General features: G+C 31.9%; 1 protein-coding gene across 1 annotated transcript; it reads left to right on the forward strand.

The window, feature by feature from the left end:
• The first annotated feature begins 11,699 nt into the window (after positions 1-11,699).
• LOC129751876 (uncharacterized) lies at positions 11,700-18,217 on the forward strand. The gene is made up of 3 exons (XM_055747630.1): positions 11,700-11,892; positions 12,222-12,325; positions 15,500-18,217. The coding sequence occupies exons 2-3, from the start codon at positions 12,228-12,230 to the stop codon at positions 17,535-17,537; spliced, it is 2,136 nt and encodes a 711-aa protein (XP_055603605.1). The 5' UTR covers positions 11,700-11,892; positions 12,222-12,227; the 3' UTR covers positions 17,538-18,217.
• The last annotated feature ends 1,484 nt before the right edge of the window (positions 18,218-19,701 follow it).

Raw genomic sequence — 19,701 nt, forward strand, 5'->3', positions numbered from 1 at the left:
TATAAACAATTGAGCTGATGAGATTCGATACAAATAAACGAATTTTAAAAGCAAGAAGCATCTTCTTTTTCTTCTAATAGGTTCCAATAACTCGTTCTGGTATTTTGATTGAACATTTACAGTCTCCAACATATGAAAATTTTCGTCTTGCAAATTCACCAACGAGGAGTTGCTCCAACTATGCTCACTCGCTGTAGGTCCTAACTATTGATAAAAATATCATCCGGGCCCCTTATCTTCTTCTGTTGATACAGAAGCTGTATGGTAACGTTTAATCACAAAACTCACAGTTGTAGCTCGACTACAAGTTGTTTTCGAACGTCGCGTTTAAAGAATTTAGTATTTTTCTGAGGATTTGCGCAGAATAAATTTGCCTCATTGCTCTTTGATAGGCTCTATTTTTTCAATTTTCAAAATACAGAAAAAATAAAATCTACCTTTCGAAAAACACACTTTCAGCTTTCTTTGTGCAAATTTTCAATCAAAAATACCCAATGAGTGATTTTCTACAGCTTTAGGGTCAAGAATATTAGCCTGCAAAACTCTCAGAGGTAAACCTAAAGGAAAAACTCTAAGCTTTACGATGTCGCACCGGAGATGACCTAAAAATGGCACTGATGGGGTCTTGAACGACATTTACGGAAAAAGTGCCAGCGAGCATCGTGTCGGAAGCATTTGCAACCGACTCTTTCTTTTTCGGCAACACGCTCGTAAATTTGGTGTTACCAAAAACGAACGGGATCTGTGTTGCAAAAACTACAAATTAAAAAAAAAAGAATTCTATCAAAACTTCAAATTGGTCTTAAATTGTTAAATTCAAAAAGAAGTTCAAACAACTGGAAATTTATTGACGTCAGAAAGAAAATTGAGTCCACAATAGTGTTAAATTTAAAGGTTTTAAAAACTATCCGAATACAATAAAGCTATCAAAACACTCGAGTTTTTTTCATTTTCAATACACTCATACGTGGTCCTATGGGGGGAGGACACTTGAATTTTCAAATTTCGTTTAAGAAGCGTAGGACTTCTATTGACAGTCTAATTTTTTTTTAATCTTTTTTCACATTGTTTTAATTTAACGAAAAACTTTATCGTACAGGAAACATTTTTCACATTTTTTTCCGAAAATTGCATGGTCACATTTTTCAGTTGCAAATTTTGAATATATTTGTCGATTTGTTGTCAGTTTTTCCCAATTCTGCCTTCAGACGGCCTTTATATTTCTTCTTTTCTACCTAACCTACGATCATTTTTCCTAAACAAAATTAAGCCATAATAGGGGTTAGTTTTATCATAGAGAACAGACGTACAAGCTCGAATAAAAAATCTTCAAAAAAGTGTGTAAAATTTCAAATGCTTAGAGTAAAGTGGGGCAAGAGTACGCACTTAGTTGTGTACTTATTGTATCTCTTTAAACAAAAAAGTATCGATCATAGTAATTAAACCAAATTAAAGTAAGGCTCTTTACCTTGATTGTATGACGCAAAAAGTTTTGATAACGTTTGTAAACAATGATAAAAAATCATATTTTTCAAAAACTACCAAAGCGTACTCTTACCCCACCAGTGGGGCAAGAGTACGCATGAGGTGGGGCAAGAGTACGCATAAAATAAGCTCATTGTATTTCATTCTGGTCCGGTGTAAGTGAGGTCTTGAATCATTATAATCGTTTATTAAACAAAACAAAACCTTTATTTCACAAACAATAGTTAAAATAAAACAGTGAATTTATATTCCATGGGTTAAAAACTGAAAATCATTAGGATTCTCTTATAAAATCAAATCGAAGAAAAAAAAAACAAACAGAAGTAAAAGAGCTTTAAGCAGGCTTTGCCTTTCGTGATCTTTTTGCTCCTTTTGGAGCCTCAAAGCGTTTAGGAGGCTTTTCCTTCATTGTCGTGTTGGTTCCTTTTGCAGTGTCTGTCTCAGTTGCAAGTTTGCGTTGCGCCGGCGGTTTTGCCTTTTTCTGTTGAAGATTGGATTCCAATTTTAACTTGACGGGAGTGCTCGTAATGATTTCAGACTTCGGAAGTGGTCGAATCACTGCAGGAGTCACATATGATCGTTTCGAAAGATTCAGTGGTTCTTCATAATTAATGGATTCCACTCACCCTGAAGTTGAAGGCAGTGGATTGGGAGCTTCTTAACGCTTCGGTTCGACCTGCTGTTTCGGCAATAGGCTTTCAGCAATCCGGCGTTTCGATTCTCCGTCCTTCAACCACTGCCTGGCGTTTTCCAGCATCTCCGGAGAGAAAATCTTCCAGCTGGTTTTCCTTTTGTACGTCCTGATTATTGAAAACATGATTATTCTTTGGGTTAGCTTTCCAAATGCTATCAAAAAGACGAAGGAAACCAGCGCGTACTCTTGCCCCACCAAACCTGCGTACTCTTGCCCCCTACGACCATTTGTGAAAAAGCTAAAAGTGCTAAATATACCGATATTATCCTGGCATGAGTGTTCCACAGATTTAATCTATATTAATTATGTGTCCTTTGTCACTTATGCAGATTTGATTAGCGAATTTCCACGAAGCATAATACTGTTTCCAAATACGCATAAAATTACATAAAAATTGGAAAAACTCGAACTTAACTCATTTCTCCAACGCGAGCGAACCAAACAACAAACAAAAACACGTATGATCAGCTGACTCGATGACCTGTCAAACCGGTACAGTGTTGCTAGTTTCAGTGTTGTCGTTTACTGTAAAAGCCTAGTGCGTACTCTTTCCGCCTGCGTACTCTTGCCCCACTCTACTCTATATCTAAAAAAATACGTTGAAAATTGACTTGAAACAGTGTCATCTATTGGGCAGTTCAAAAGTTACTACTAAAATTTTCAAGTGCGCTGTTTTCGAAAAGGCATAATCGTATATGAACTCATTAATAATTAATCTAATTCCGCTCTAAAATAGACGGGTTTAATTCAATTTTAATTTAATGCTAAATAATAGCAATAAGAGTTACCTTTGGCTGGACAGAATTTCACGTCCTTTATTTACGCACTAGTGAGCTGCCGCTATTCGCAAGACTGTCCCATATGCAATGTTCGGCACAAAAGCGCTAATCCGCTATTCGCTAGTTAGTACGCTAACTTTTTGTTAGCGCTTTAATTTTGCCGCTGAGTTTGGATTGATTTAGCGAATTGAAAAGTTCCGCTATTTTTTGGTTCCGCTAATTGAAGATCGCTAACTCCCATATATTTGTTTCAATCTCTCGAATTTTTAGTGATAGAATATTTTTTTTTTCATTAATCAAGTCAAAGTGCTTTGCTTAATTGGATTCATTGGAGGAATGCGTACTAGAGCTAGAGAAAAGTTGTATTTAGTCTTTTTTTAGCAACTTTTACAGAAGAAGATTACAATAAAAGGTGTTAAACAATTTGAAACTATTTTCAACATCTCTTCATCAGCATTTGTTTTCAAGTGGTTGAGCTATTTATATTCCACATTACATTTTTTATGAGATTTTACAGATCAGTTCATATAAAAATAAGACAAAATCACTATTGTAGCCTTCGTTTTAAGTTCAAACAGAGATTGTATAAATGTTAACGTTTGACAATGCTCCTGAAAATTTGAAAAAGGGGAAAACAGGTTAAAGATTTGAAATGAGGATTATGTAAAATAATGCCAAAACAAATAAAAATGAATTGCACAAATTATTTGCAACAAAATTGCATACTATCTACTTTGCACAAAACCGACAAATCGAGTAAATTTTTAATCAAAATTTAAATTAAAAAAAAAGAGAGATATAGCTCGCATTTTCAACATTCTGTTCTTTTGCTCTTTCTTTAATGGTTTTTTTTTTAATTTATAGAATACAGAGACTCGTTAAAACTCCTTAAATCTTTGACAGTTTTGGTTTTGCTCATATAATTTTATGAAAATTTTAAATTAAATACTTGAAACTTTGTTGATTCCACCTTGGGGAGTTGGAAAAATCGAAAGGGGGAAGTGCGTGACTATAGAAAAATTTGATATTTGTTCCGGCCTTAATATTGTTAAACAGTTAGCGATTAGCGATTAGCGCTTTAAGCTTAAAGCGATAACTTTTTTGGCACATTTAGCGTATTTAATTAGCGATCGCTAACTTTGTATGAGTTAGCGATTTAATTAGCGGCGCTAATTTTTCAATTAGCGATGCCGAACACTGCCCATATGCATTTTCGTCATTTTTCAGTTTATCTCAAAAATCGTTCAAATACAGTTAGTTCTTCAATTTAGACTAAAAACTTTCATAACTCTGTTCTCAACATATATGAAAAAAATACCAAGTCATGTCTGTCCCATATGAAATATACCCGCAAAGCTGTCCCATATGTCTATTTATACATAATGCTTCAAAATAGCTCCTCTAATTTACGTTCATTTTACAAATATTCATACAATGTGTGCGACAAAATAAGCATTCATTGAAATTGCGAAAGTTAGACTAGATAAAACAGTACAGTAAAGTTAAAAATAACAATCTCCATAATTTTTACAAGCTAAGTTTAGCCTAATGGGTAAATTCCATCAAACTGTTTTTTTTTTTAAATTTCGCATGAAGCTTGTTGAATTGTTCTTTGTAAAACATGGAAAATAGTCATATTTTTTAGGTTTTTGTCTTGCTGTTACTTGCTGCTTGGACTTTCAAAAAATCTATGAACAAAAATACGCGTACCTGGTAGCACACGCTTAAGTCATATTGAATTGATTTTTCTCATCATTATTATCATCATTATCTTTGACTATCTAAACTTGTCATAAACATCATTTCAAACTTATTTTTATCAGTAAACAACCAGTAAAGTGAATAATACAGCGCAGATAGAGAGAATCAAATGATCAACTGACAAAAGAAAAGCCAAATATGGGACAGCTTTGCGGGTATATTTAATCCGCATGCGAAATATACTCGCAAGGCTGTTCCATCATTATTTTCTCCTCCGCATCAACAACTTCCAAATCAAAAACACTTTGGACGAAATTCTACAACAATTATCTTAATATCTGTGAAGAAAGAAGTAGAAAAGGTAAAGTTTCAACCGATAAATCCACGAAAGTTTATAAAAACCTTTAAAGCCGTTTTTCTCGGTTCGTTGTTTATGCATATGGGACAGACTTGCCCGCAGCGGCAGTGAGGCAGTCAATATAACTAACAGTTTTAGAATAAGTTTTTGCACCTCATGAACGGCTATCGTCAGAGGATGAATCGGCTATGACGATCAGTCTTACCCATCAGAACTGATTCAAGACATCTCAAAGCGGGTTACTTTCTAGTATCGCATTTGCATGCCATTGACGAAAGTGTAACGAATCTTCAACAGCGATTTTCTTGAAACACGCCAAACAGTTCATATGTTCTGTTCCCTGTGGTTTTACTACTAGTTGTTATTAGCTTGAATTAAAAGTTATAACCCAGTCTCATATTTCATAAAAAAGTTTATAACTTCAATTGCATTAAAATACTAGTATTAACTCCACAAGATAACAGTATTTTATGTGCATATGTTCTGATAAATGATTTATCGTTGTCTGTGGAATGCTGTGCGGTACGGTTCAGTTTTCGCGTTTGTCCGGTTCTATTTTTCGCTAGGTCACTTTGCAGCATATGGGCAGTTTTCTTGAATCTTATCCGAATCCAGTGAATGCAAACCAGTGCCTAGTTTTATGTTCAACTAAATAAATTGGGAATGCATTACATATAAATAAAGAATCTGAATGTGAAGTGAATTCAAGTGCTTTAATTTTATTTGGAAAAATGGCTGCCTTGGTCATGAAATTTCATGTGCATATTGATTCACCCCAAGTGCTTAGTGTTAGTGCGAGTGAGAGGGGAACATAGTGTTGAGCTGTGAAATGTTAGATGTGAGCACCAAGAGAGAGAGAAGGATACCACAATTCGAGGACGCAACTTGCGAAGGCGAAAGAAATTTGGTGAGATCTTTCTGATTTATATGTTGTGTTCTTTTTCTCTCTGCTGCTGATTGAAAAACGACGTTCCTGCCATTAATACAATGGTGGCGAGTAGCAGAACCCGGGAAAAGAGATATTAATTCAGAGCTGCCACATAAATCTATTCTGAAACAACTACTTCAATTTTATTTAATGGAATATTTGATTTTTTTTTCTTTTTTTTTTTTTTACAATTCGTTTATTTGAAACGGCTCATATTTGATATTGAGTTGTGCCATTTGAATTAAAATAGTTAGCTAAATGAATTAACCATCATGCTCATATTTGTTGGAGAATAATGAACTTGGATTTGCGATGTATGAAAACTGGACGAATATAAATTATTTGAAATTAAATATTTTGAATGCTCCATCTTCTCCTCAGCAAGTAATGAAATTATCTACGAGTCTTTGAAATTGTACCTTTCTGTTGACCATTATCCCTTAAGTTTGATCTAGGTTCGAATATCATCCTTAATATTTTGTCATCTTGTTTGTATGAATAACCGTTTTGTATCAAGTTTTTACATGCAAGTGTTTATTTTTAATTGTTAGTTTGTTTTAATTACGCCTTATCTTGTTTTTTTGCATATTACACTTTTTTAAATTGTTAATGATAAAGTGGACAATAATAGAGACGAATATAATAAAAAAATGCATTAAACTTTTTCGGTAAATTATTTTTTCTTGTCAAAATTAACGAAAAATTTAAAAACGATTTTAAATGGTTGAAGTGTTATTTTATACTTATAATTAATTTATTTTCATTTTTTTTCTTTTTATTATTTTGATTCATATGATCCCTCGCAGTAATACTAAAGGCTAGTATCACTGTGAGATAGTGAGACGATAAATAGTTGTCTGCACTGTTCCGTTCCGTATCCTTTTAAATAAAATAATTAAACATAATAATAATAACTTTAATATTTATCCTTTTGGCTATTCATTTCATTATATTATCTAACATAATATCATCATATTTATACATATTGAATTATATTCTATCATATTGCTAAATTTCAAAATATTCCCTTTATCATTCTATTCCTTGCATTTCTAGATACAAATAATATTAGAAGGAATGCATCTGGGGAGAACCTGAATAAATTATTGCAAGCGGCACGGGTAGCCGGCCATTGTAGGTTTCTGAGGGTTGGATGCCTTCCTTCGACGAACCATCGGACCGTGGAAGCCCTAGAAGAAATTCGAAGGCCAAGCCACACAGACATAGGCAGGACCTTGCTACCGATGGGGGAACCATACATACATACATACATACATATGTTCTGATAAATGATTTATTAAGATTTTGGATCATAAAATCGAATATTTTGTCAGACTTTGGTGCTGTGACTACCCGAGAATCAAAAACTGATTTTTAATTTTTTTTCCCTTATCTGTTATTTTTAGTTTTTGTTAGATCTTCTGGTTTCGGTTAAATTTTTTAGAAAAAAATGTAATCCTACAATTATTGAGAAAAATAAATAGAATAGGTATAACTATTTCTGACATCACAAAAGGGCGTTTTAAAGTTTGTGATATTAAAGATGTTATTTTTTAACACCTTTGTTGAAGACTGCAAAACATCATTTCGTTTTTTATTTTTTTGCTGTAAATGACCAAAAATTAGCATTAAACCACCACTATATGGGTATTGGATGAAAAGGGCTAAAAAACTTAGGACGATTAGTGCTTCCAGTTCCAGATCAAAACCGGTAATCGCATGCCGGAAAGCAATCAAAGAACTTTCTGAAGGCAACGAATTAAACCTTCTATGGGTGCCAGGGCATAAGAGAATTTTTGAAAACGATCGGTAAAGGAATTTTGCGGATTAGAGCAGACAGTCCCAATATCGCCATGCTGATTCAGAAGACAAATTCAATCTTCTCCTCAATCCTCTAACCAACCAACCTCTTTGACTTTTTCATTTTTTTTTATACCTCATCGTTTTGTTATTTTTTTCTTGGTTTTTCATTTTTGTATTATATTTTATTTTAATTATTTAAACTTTTATAATTTTTGTTGATTTATAATTTTAATCATTTCTGTCAATTATTATTTTTTTGTCTTCTTTTATTTTTGTCACTTTTTCTTTTAGTACTCTTCTTTTTTGTTTTTATCATTTTTCTAGTTTTAGTCCGATTTTCATAATGTTTATAGGGCTTGTGATATAGCTCAGTTTGGTAAGTCTGTTGTCTCCTGAGCCGATGTCCGCGAGTTCGAGCCCAAGAGTAAACATCGAACACAGTTGTACCGGATAAGTTTTTCAATAACGATCCGCCAACTGCAACCATTGATAAAGTCGCGAATGCCATAAAGATGGTAAAACGACTATAATCGAATAAAAAAAAATTTTTTTAACATATTTATCTTTCTTTCTCATTTTTGTATTTTTTTAAATTTTTTTTTTTGTTATTTTGTCATTTTTATTTTTGAGATCTTTACGCTTTGTGTCATTTTTGTAGTTTTTAGCAGTTTTGACATTTTTTTTATCTGTTTTCATTTTAGTTAAAAATGTTTTTTCTATTCCATAATTTTTTAGTTTTTTATCATTTTTTTCTTTTTTGCTAAATTTAGACATCCTGCCATTTTTGTCTTTTTTGTAGTTTTTTTTATAATTTTAGTTTATCGAAGCAATCGAAAGATTCCCTTTAATTCAGTAGAATTAGGCTCACCACACATAATAGTATAATTTTAGTGTTTTTTCTCTTTTATTATTTTAACAATTTTTGTAAATTTATGATTACATATTGTGATTCTATAATTTTTGCCACTAATAACATATCGATCTTTTCTTTTTTATAATTTGTTCTCAATATCTAAGTTATTTCACTTTTGTTTAGTTTTTCTTTTTAAGTAGTTTTTGTATTTTTATCAAACTTACATTTCATTTTATTTTTGTCTTTGTTTTTCATTTTTATTGTTTGTCTTTTTATACTTTTTATCATGTTTGTCATTTACAAATTTTATTATTTTCATAGTTTTCTTTACTTTTATTAATTTTTTTACATATTTCTTTGTTTTTATCATTCGTCATTTTTATGATTTTTGCATGTTTATCTATTGTAGAATTCGAATAATTCAAAATAAATTTTAAAGTTTTTCACAAAACTGCACAAATTGATTATATGAATTTTTACCTATTTCCAGATGTCTGCTTTTAATCTCTGTAACGAAATTTTTCCGAAGCGCAAAAAATATAAGAGTGAAGTTTGAAAAACTGTCGGGCGCTGATTCCAAATATTTTTTAAGTTTTTCTATCAGCTCTTGTTTTTAAGAGAAGTTTTGAAAAAGGTATAAACTCATCGAATTTTTTGAAAAAACTGTAGAAGCACTTTTTGGAAAAAAACGGTAGCAAAAGACATCGAAGTTATTTTTTCGTTATTTTTTCGTTATTTTTTCCCAATCTGACATTTTGAAAACGCTCAATTTTTTTCGCAGTTTTCAATCAAGTTGTTGAGTAAACTAAAATCTTCCAAAGCTGTTCGCAAAATGTTCGATTCTGGGAAATTTAACCTGTAGTTTATTTACGTTCCCCTGGCCGTAACCGATTCTGATGATATAAAATTCATTGAATAGGTAATTTATTCCAATAACCTAATATTTCAAAAAATTCAATATGTACATATAAGCAGTTTATCAGAATCTGGTCTCGAAGAAAAAAAAATCCGAAAAACAATTTTATTTTTAAAATATTCATAACTTCTGACATGTTTGCTGTATAAAAGTATTTTATAAATTTTTGAAATTGTTAGAATTTCTTTATCCGTCTATGAATAAGGCCGGAACAAATTTTCAAATCCTTCTTTCGTCACTCGGAGTTGGAACAGCGCAAGGGTGGTGGGGGGGGGGGGAGGGGGGGTAATAGAAAATAATGTGAAAAACAGATAAATTGGAATGAATTTCACGAAAGCTTGTATGCAATAAAGTTGCATACAATATCATTGCACAAAACCTATAAAACAAGTAATTTTTAATCGAAAAAATCAATGAAATCAAAAATACGAAATAACTTCCATCTTCCAAAATTTGGTTTTTTCGTCTTGTGATCTTTCGGATTCTTGAATTTTTTTTTTAGATTTACATTAGATACTTCAAACTTTATTCATTTCCCCTTCCAGGTTTTTGGAAATTTTGAAGGGGAGGGAGAGGGTGACAAAAGAAGAAATTGATATTTGTTCCAGCCTAATTATGTTGGGGTCCAATGAATGATTTGACCGTTATCTCGGATCTTCCGATACAAAAAAAAATCCTGCTTAAAAAATCCTACTCTGGCTTTGCTCCGCTGTATTTCATTTCTTAATGAATCGATTTTCTTCAGTACAATATAATTGGAGTATATTGGAATGATGATTAGGATTTCCGAAATGTGTGCTTCTGAATCCTTGATTGAATGAGGAATAGTAAATTGATTTGAAATCAGCTTTCAGTTTTCATTTGGATTTTTTAGTTTATCCGTTATCAAAGATTATCCATATCTCCTAAACTAGAAGGTGATAAACAAAATACTAAATTATTTAAGTTCAGGCACTAAACATGCTGTTCCCCTTTGCTATTACCTCTAAATTGTTTAAAAAATAATCAAAATTCACTATATTCATACATTTTTTATGTAAATTCGAAAAAAGGGTTCAAATATCATATAATTCGTTTCATATTAAAAAAAAAATGAAGAAATTAAAAATCTTAAATAAGAACTTGAAATTCAAGAGTAAATTAATGAAATTAAGTTTCAAAGCTCCTGAGTTCTGAATCATATAGCATTATTTCATTTCAGAATTGATTCTTCGACGACAATTTACAATGAGAAGTGATTGTAGAATTGAATCACTTTCTGAATCCCTCATCAGAACAATAATAAACAAATCAATTTTAATTTATAGCAATTTCATCAAAAAATTACCTCAAATATTTGCTTTTTCTCACTTATAGTTAGTAGTAAATCATTAAAATTTCGTTGTGGTAACCTTGCGCAGATATGAAGAAAATCTGAATTGAAGTTGTAAGTTTTAACTTCTTGTTTAATTTTGATTCGGTTGAATTAGATCAAATCGGTGGAAAAGATTGGTGTGCAGCACTCCATTCTTTACAAATGAACGGTTTTTTACTAGAAATTAAAATTTTTTTTATTGGTCGATTTTTGAGTAGTTGTTTAGTCAATCATTTCCAAAGATAAGTATTTTAGTTAGTATTTTGGAAATTGCTTGGAAAGCTGTTGATATTGTTCAAAATCGATAAAATTATAATGCAGTTAACATAATTTTTAATAATTCCAAATAAGGGAATTATTAAAAGCATTTGTAATAATGCTATGCAATTTCACCTAAAATCTGACGAATGGTTTGAATTCAGGACGCCAAAATCCTCCAAAATCAGTAATTCAAACATTGGAACCTAGAATGCTGTTTCCTTGTGTTAATTGCAATAAGGTATTATCAATCAAGTTTCTCTTAAAAGAAAAAAAAATACAATATTTCTAGCCACGCTAATGAAACATTATTTTATAGCATTGTAAGTTCCCATGATTCCAATTGGAAACGTCGTGCTCAATGAAAACAAACTGGAGCACGTTCACACGCTGGCTGTTTACATTTTCCCCTCTTTCGTTTACGTTTTATACCGTTGGGTTCCTATAAGATTCTGATGCATGCATTTCCCCTTGGTGGGGTATAGAGTTTTTCCTTTCCCCTTCTCCGAGGGTTGGGTGGTATTTGAAGGAAAAACTTGGAAAAATCTTTGGTGCCAATCTGACGTGCTATAAATCGCTAATTTTTCTGGATAGCCCACAATTTTCATTTTCCAATCGGAAACGAGGGCACATTGATGGGCTTGTTTAGTGCAAATTTTCCTTGAGAAAATGTTTTATTTAGGAAAATAATGTGATAGTTTGGTGTGGATTGCCTAATTAAAGTTGAAGGAATCATTTTCATCTTTTACTCTCGTTGCGAAAGGTTGGTATTTGAGAAATATCTGAGTTATTCTTTAGCAAAGAGTGAAGGAATACCTAAACATGTTTTTCATCAGAATTTGAAAGTTTCGGATCAATAGCTCTTGATAACTTCAAAATCTTCTCAAAAGAATAATGGACTATCACATCTCACCGAAAACATACAGAATCCGAAACAAATTTATTGATCGATCTATTCCGGGCATCATGCATATTTGATGAGCTGTTATTGTTTGCACACTGCAAGCAAAGCATAATGATGGCCTATTTTCGCCTGTGCTTATAGCTAAAAAGATTCTACTTTACGGTTTTTTTTGCTATCATCCTTTGCAGCATATTATGCCTAATAGTGACTCATCCGGTGGAATCTACTCCCCTATTCCGCAAACGACGATTACCGATTCCGAGAGCGAAGAGGATCTACTGCAGCGACCGAGGTACAATTTTTGTTTTGTTTTATCAGATTTTTTTTTGTTTCATTTATCTTAGAAAAAATATGTAGGTACCCCTTATTCATGTTGAAGTGTAAAGAAGATAAAATGGTTAGAAAACGCGGTAAATGAATGAACCCACGAAGTTGAAATACCGTAAATGTATATCAATTTTTTTGAAACTGAGCTTTCAGAACTGTTGTGAATTTTACAATTTTGACGGTTCATTGGTTGAAAAGTACGGGTTTTACACCACTTTTTTACATTTTTTGTGATAATGATCTTAAAAAAAATCCTTATGTACAACGTGTAGTTTTTATGGTATTTTTTAGCATTCCAAAGCTGATTAACAGTAATTTCAGAAGCACGTTTTTTTGGTTTTTTTCCTCGACTTTGAATAACGAAAAATAGAAGTGTTGTAGGGGTATGATAATTAAATTTTAATAACATTGTCCAAATTTTCAAAACTGTAAAAATTGTCGAAATTGTCAAAATTGTCAAAATTGTCAATATTGACAAAATTGTCAAAATTGTCAAAATTGTCAAAATTGTCAAAATTGTCAAAATTGTCAAAATTGTCAAAATTGTCAAAATTGTCAAAATTGTCAAAATTGTCAAAATTGTCAAAATTGTCAAAATTGTCAAAATTGTCAAAATTGTCAAAATTATCAAAATTGTTGAAATTGTCAAAATTGTCAAAATTGTTCAAATTGTCAAAATTGTCAAAATTGTCAAAATTGTTAAAATTGTCGAAATTATCAAAATTATTAAAATTCGCAAAATTGTCAAATTTGTCAAAACTGTCAAAACTGTCAAAATTGTCAAAATTTTCAAAATTGTCAAAATTGTCAAAATTGTTGAAATTGTCAAAATTGCCATAATTGTCAAAATTGTCAAAATTGTCAAAATTGTCAAAATTGTCAAAATTGTCAAAATTTTTGAAATTGTCAAAATTGCCAAAATTGTCAAAATTGTCAAAATTGTCAAAATTGTCAAAACTGTCAAAATTATCAAAATTGTCAAAATAATCAAAATTGTCAAAATTGTCAAAATTTTTAAAATTGTAAAAATTGTCAAAATTGTCAAAATTGTAAAAATTGTTAAAATTGTCAAAGTTATCAAAATTGTCAAAATTGTCAAAATTGTCAAAATTGTCAAAATTGTCAAAATTGTCAAAATTGTCAAAATTGTCAAAATTGTCAAAATTTTCAAAATTGTCAAAATTGTCAAAATTGTCAAAATTGTCAAAATTGTCAAAATTGTCAAAATTGTCAAAATTGTCAAAATTGTCAAAATTGTCAAAATTGTCAAAATTGTCAAAATTGTCAAAATTGTCAAAATTGTCAAAATGGTCAAATTTGTCAAAATTGTCAAAATTGTCAAAATTGTCAAAATTATCAAAATTGTCAAAATAATCAAAATTGGCAAAATTGTCAAAACTGGCAAAATTATCAAATTTGTCAAAATTGTCAAAATTGTCAAAATTGTCATAATTGTCAAAATTTTTTTTTGTCAAAATTGTCAAAATTGTCAAAGTTGTCAAAATATAGAAAAAATAACAAAAACGGCAAAAATGATAAAAATGACAAAAATGATAACATTGACAAAAATGACAAAAATGACAAAAAATATAAAAATGACAAAAATGACAAAAATGACAAAAATGACAAAAATGACAAAAATGACAAAAATGACAAAAATGACAAAAATGACAAAAATGACAAAAATGACAAAAATGACAAAAATGACAAAAATAACAAAAATGACAAAAATGACAAAAATGACAAAAATTACAAAAATTAAAAAAATTACTAAAATTACAAAAATTACAAAAATTACAAAAATTACAAAAATTACAAAAATTACAAAAATGACAAAAATTACAAAAATGACAAAAATGACAAAAATGACAAAAATGACAAAAATGACAAAAATTACAAAAATTACAAAAATGACAAAAATGACAAAAATGACAAAAATGACAAAAATGACAAAAATGACAGAAATGACAAAAATGACAGAAATGACAAAAATGACCAAAATGACAAAAATGACAAAAATGACAGAAATGACAAAAATGACAAAAATGACAAAAATGACAAAAATGACAAAAATGACAAATATGACAAAAATGACAAAAATGACAAAAATAACCAAAGTTACCAAAATTACCAGAATATCAAAAATTTCGAAAATTACAAAAAGTACAAAAATTACCAAAATTACAGAAATAACAAAAATTGCAATAATTAAAATATTACAAATTTTCAAAAATTACAAAAAATGCAAATAACTTCTGAATTTTCCATGTATATCCTTTATCAATTATTTCAAATTTAAAATTAGGACATTTTTTTTTAAAGGGGGAGTTCAAAAAGTTTTATTGAGTTAAAAAGATGTTCAGCCCTTTTTCTCTTTTGGCAACACGCCCGAATACTTCGGGTTGCCAAAATTGATCTTTTTTTCTTTCTTATTACTGAAAATAAATCATTGGTATTGTTATAACGTTACTATCGTAAATTTTTTGAAAGAATTTGGAATCAAATTTTTAGGTTTATTTTGTCATGTTTTAGTTGTATTTTGCACTTTTTTTATTTGTTTAGTTTAGGATCCTTACTATTTTTGTCAATTTTGTTATTATTTTTGTCATTAATTCACTCCAAAACAAAGTTATATTGGACTGTTTACTCTTGACTTCGAAGTCCAGAGGACCATCTATCTTTTTATTTTAAAAACAGAAACTTTATTAAAATTACAGAAATAACAAAAAATTACATATTCGTTTGAAGTTTATTTTAAAATTTATAATTTTTGGTCTTGATGTTTTTATTTTTAAAAAATTATTTAAAAATAATATCTCCATTCAAAATTTCTGTCGAACATTGCATGCTTTTTTTTGAAAATACATTGGAAGACATTTATGTTGAAAGCGATACAGATAGTACTTAAAAGTTTTTTCGAAACTTTTTTTTACCGAAATTCGACTCCTTCATTGAAATTTGTCGATTTAGAAACTTTCGAATTCCGGTTATTTAAAAACCGATTTACATTTACATGGCGCGACACGGATTACTTCCTTTTTTACCGAATTTCGATTACAATAAGCTTTGTTCACTTACAGCAATTCCCGAGCTTCGGCAAAAAAAAACATCAAAATTAATAGTAATTTCCCATTTCCAGAAGACTCCCGGGAGGAGGCCCGTACCGCGCACGAGTGACCATGATGAATGGCGCAGGTGGTGGAGATCCCATGACGACGACGACGACGGCGACCATGATGAAAAGTCGAATGATGTTCACTTCAACGACCAGCAACGGAGCCGGTGGCGGCGTTTTGGTGTCAGCGACAGGTGGACCAGGTGCTGGAAACGGACACCAGATGTCGGTGGCTTCGAGGAATCACCAACACCAGATGGCGATCAATGGAAGTGGTGGGGAGAAGGGGAATGCGTTCAGTAACAGCTTGTATAATGGCCTGGCTAGCCCGAGCGATGTGGAGGATGCGAATGGGGTTTTTCACGCGGACAATGTGGCCATTTTGCATGAGGCCGGCTCTGTCGGGGAACGACGGATGTCTTTTCCCAGGAAGTGCTGCTTTGTGGCTTCGCTGGTGGTTTGTTTTATGTCGTTGGTGGTATTCCTGTGGGTGATTCCTTGCTCGGATGACTTGGCTTGTCCGGCGAGAGCTGAGCGGACGAAGACGCAGAACTGGATCCGGAACTATGAGAAGATTGAGCTGAAAGGGGTGATAAATGTCGTGGAAGGAGTCCGAGGCAAGAGCAAGAATTTGGTGTTTATGTATCGAGGGGATAAATTGTTTCCGGAATTCCAGGAGTCATTTAAGCGGAGAAATGGGATCATATCTTTGGTTGGAAGCTCCGGAAAGGTGGCTTGGTACGATGAGATGATAAATGAACCGAAGAGTATCGACTGCACTTTGATCGATGCGGATCTGAATGGAGCTCCGGATTGTCTGGTGATGGATGAGTATGGACAACTTGAGTGTATTAATCCGCTTTCTGGAGAATGGATTTGGCACTCGCCGATCTACGATCGGAAAAATGTTTTGAAACAGAACGATTTGTTGGATTTCCCTCTGGTCATACCGGATGTTGATGGTGACGGAGTTAAGGACCTGTTTTACATAACCAGTTTTGGGGAGACCAAGCATAACAAATTCGTCATGATTTCTGGACGTAAAGGAGAACTGATTGGAGACTCTTACATTGTAAAGGAATGCATTTACGTTCACAAGTTGATGATCGACGCTGATCTCAATGTGATGTTTAACTGTGTACGGGAAAAGTCCGAACAGCAGCGTTCCAAACCTTTGTCTGAACTGTATAAGCTGATAAAACGGAAGGCGTTGGATATGAGGAAGATCAAGAAACCGGTTGATCTACCCCAGCATAAATTTTTCGGGCAACGGAAGAACACCGAGAAGCAAATATCTATAACCCGGGTAGGAGGAAAACAGTTGGTCATCGAAAATCGAGGAAAATGTCCGGAAAATTGTTCAACTTCAGTTTTACTGACCGAGGAAAACACCGGAAAACTTTTGTGGAACGTTTCCGGTCGTCAGCTTTACGGCATGCAACCGGTTCGACTTACTTTCAGTAACTTCGGAGTCGACAATCGATCGACGATCTATGGGTTCGTCATCAAATTTTGGGAATGGAGTCAGGACGAGCCGGACAATAGGAGCTCCCGAGTGAAGCGAGGCACCTCGAGTGATCTATTCTCCCACCTGATAGTCAAAAAACAAACCTGGGTCCTGCCGGATGATCTCAGCGAAGAAAGTCCATCACCGAAAACCCGCCGAAGTGTCAACCAAACCTTGCGCCCAGGTATCAAAGCCCGCATGCGATACCTCAAGGAAACGGTCAAGCTGATCGTGTTCAATTCCACCGACATCAAAATCGAAAACACCAGCCAATCGAATGTGATCCAATTTTGCAAGGAAAACCTCAAGGATCCCACGGACACAATCTGCCAGCCCGATCTGAACTATCAGGAAAATTCCCTCTTGATCGCCGACCTGGACGACGATCGTTCCCAGGAACTGGTCTCGTTCTACTCAACCTTTGTCAAAGCCGATCCAGGCGAAGCTGCCGGTCTAGGACGTTCCGGAATCCGGCTAAAAACGTTCGTCCAGTTGCTGCGACTCGAATCCGAACTACCCAAGCTGTACAACTCGATCGAGTCGATACGCAACTGAGCGCTGTCGCAATAAAGTCGCTTAAAGAAACCACGAAAAACAGCAAAAGCGCATCATGTGTGATCTCATACCTTAAACCTTAGAGTCGACAATGTGTTAGAGATTTTGTTACCCGTAAAACAGTACGTTTATGTTTATTGAAAAATGTATTTAAGCTAATAAGTGATCTTTGAATGAAACTCCATATAGGATCCGTGAAATGGAACTCATCTGTAGGTTAAAGTGGAAGTCGTGAATATACTCTCATAGTATTTCTTAGTCTTAGAACCATAAACGGAGCTAGTCAGTGACTTTTAAAAAACCCCAAACAACAAACTGCACCAAACAGACGAAAAAAACCAACACAAACTATCATTAAATTTGAACATCGTTTATTCAATATGGAACCTCTTGTGGGTTTCGTGTCGAATTAACGAGGTTCTATGGTTGAAACTACAATATTTTGCACCGTTACATAAACCTTAAAACGGAAAACTTTTTATGAGAGAAAATGCAATATAAATCTTTCAACAATCTTTGAACAGTAAAAGTGAACATGAACATACCTACTATATTTATCGATAGCGATTCATCACTCATGAAAACGGAAATTTTCTGAAAAATCAAGAGAGAGAATCTAAAACAAACTAGCAAAAACCAAAGTGAAACTTAGTTGTGGTGACATATATTGCATAGTAAACATTTTAAGACATCAGAAATCGTTGTTTATTTATAAATATACAAGAAAAGAACGAAAGAACATCCAAAATTAGCGTTGAATAGCCTACATAAATATTTACAGACACAAACTCAGATTGCGGAATTTAGATATAATATCAGATTTTTGACATTTTCAAAAATATTTTTGTTGTTTTTACAGTTTGATCAATTTTGAAAGATTAGAAAATTTTGAACTTTGACGATTTTGACGAATTTGACAATTGAAACAATGTTGACAAAATTAAAAATTGTCAGTTTAAATGATTTTGATTTTCATAAATGTTAACAATTTTCAAAATTTTCGAAAATGTCTAACTAATCAAAATTATCAAAATTGTCGAAATTGTCAAAATTGTCAAAATTTCAAAATTTCAAAATGTCAAAATGTCAAAACTGTCAAAATGTCAAAACTGTCAAAATTGCCAAAATTGACAAAATTTACAAAATTGACAAAATTGACAAAATTGACAAAATTGACAACATTGACAGAATTGACTAAATGGACAAAATTGTCAATATTGGCAAAAATTGTCAAAATTGTCAAAATTGTCAAAATTGTCAAAATTGTAAAAATTGTAAAAATTGTCAAAATTGTCAAAACTGGAAAAATTGTCAAAATTATTAGAATTGTCAAAACTGTTCAATTTGTATAAATTGTTCAACCTGTCAAAATATTCAAAATTGTCAAAATTGTCAAAATGGTCAAAATTGTCAAAATTTCCAAAATGGTCAAAATAGTCGAAATTGTAAAAATTGTCAAAATGGTCAAAATTGTCAAAATTGTCAAAATTGTCAAAATTGTCAAAATTTTCAAAATTGTCAAAATTGTCAAAATTGTCAAAATTGTCAAAATTGTCAAAATTGTCAAAATTGTCAAAATTGTCAAAATTGTCAAAATTGTCAAAATTGTCAAAATTGTCAAAATTGTCAAAATTGTCAAATTGGCTAAAATTGTTAAAATTGCTAAAATTGTCAAAATTGTCAAATTTGTCAAAATTGTCAAAATTGTCAAAATTGTCAAATTGACAATTTTGACCGTTTTGTGTACATATTTTGACAATTTTTACAATTTGGATAATTTTGTTAGTATTGTCTTTTTTGACAATTTTGACAATTTTGACAATTTTGACAATATTGACAATTTTGACAATTTTGACAATTTTGACAATTTTGACAATTTTGACAATTTTGACAATTTTGACAATTTTGACAATTTTGACAATTTTGACAACTTTGGAAATTTTGACAATATTTTCATTTTTGTCAATTTTGTCAATTTGAAAACTTTGAGAATTTCGACAATTTCGACAATTTTGACAGTATGACAGTTTTGACAATTTTGACAATTTTGACAATTTTGACAATTTTGATAATTTTGACAATTTTGACAATTTTAACAATTTTGACAATTTTGACAGTTTGGACAATTTTTAAAATTTTTACAATTTTGACCATTTTGACAATA

This window comes from Uranotaenia lowii, chromosome 3 (assembly GCF_029784155.1).
Source record: "Uranotaenia lowii strain MFRU-FL chromosome 3, ASM2978415v1, whole genome shotgun sequence".
Classification (NCBI taxonomy): Eukaryota; Metazoa; Arthropoda; class Insecta; order Diptera; family Culicidae; genus Uranotaenia; species Uranotaenia lowii.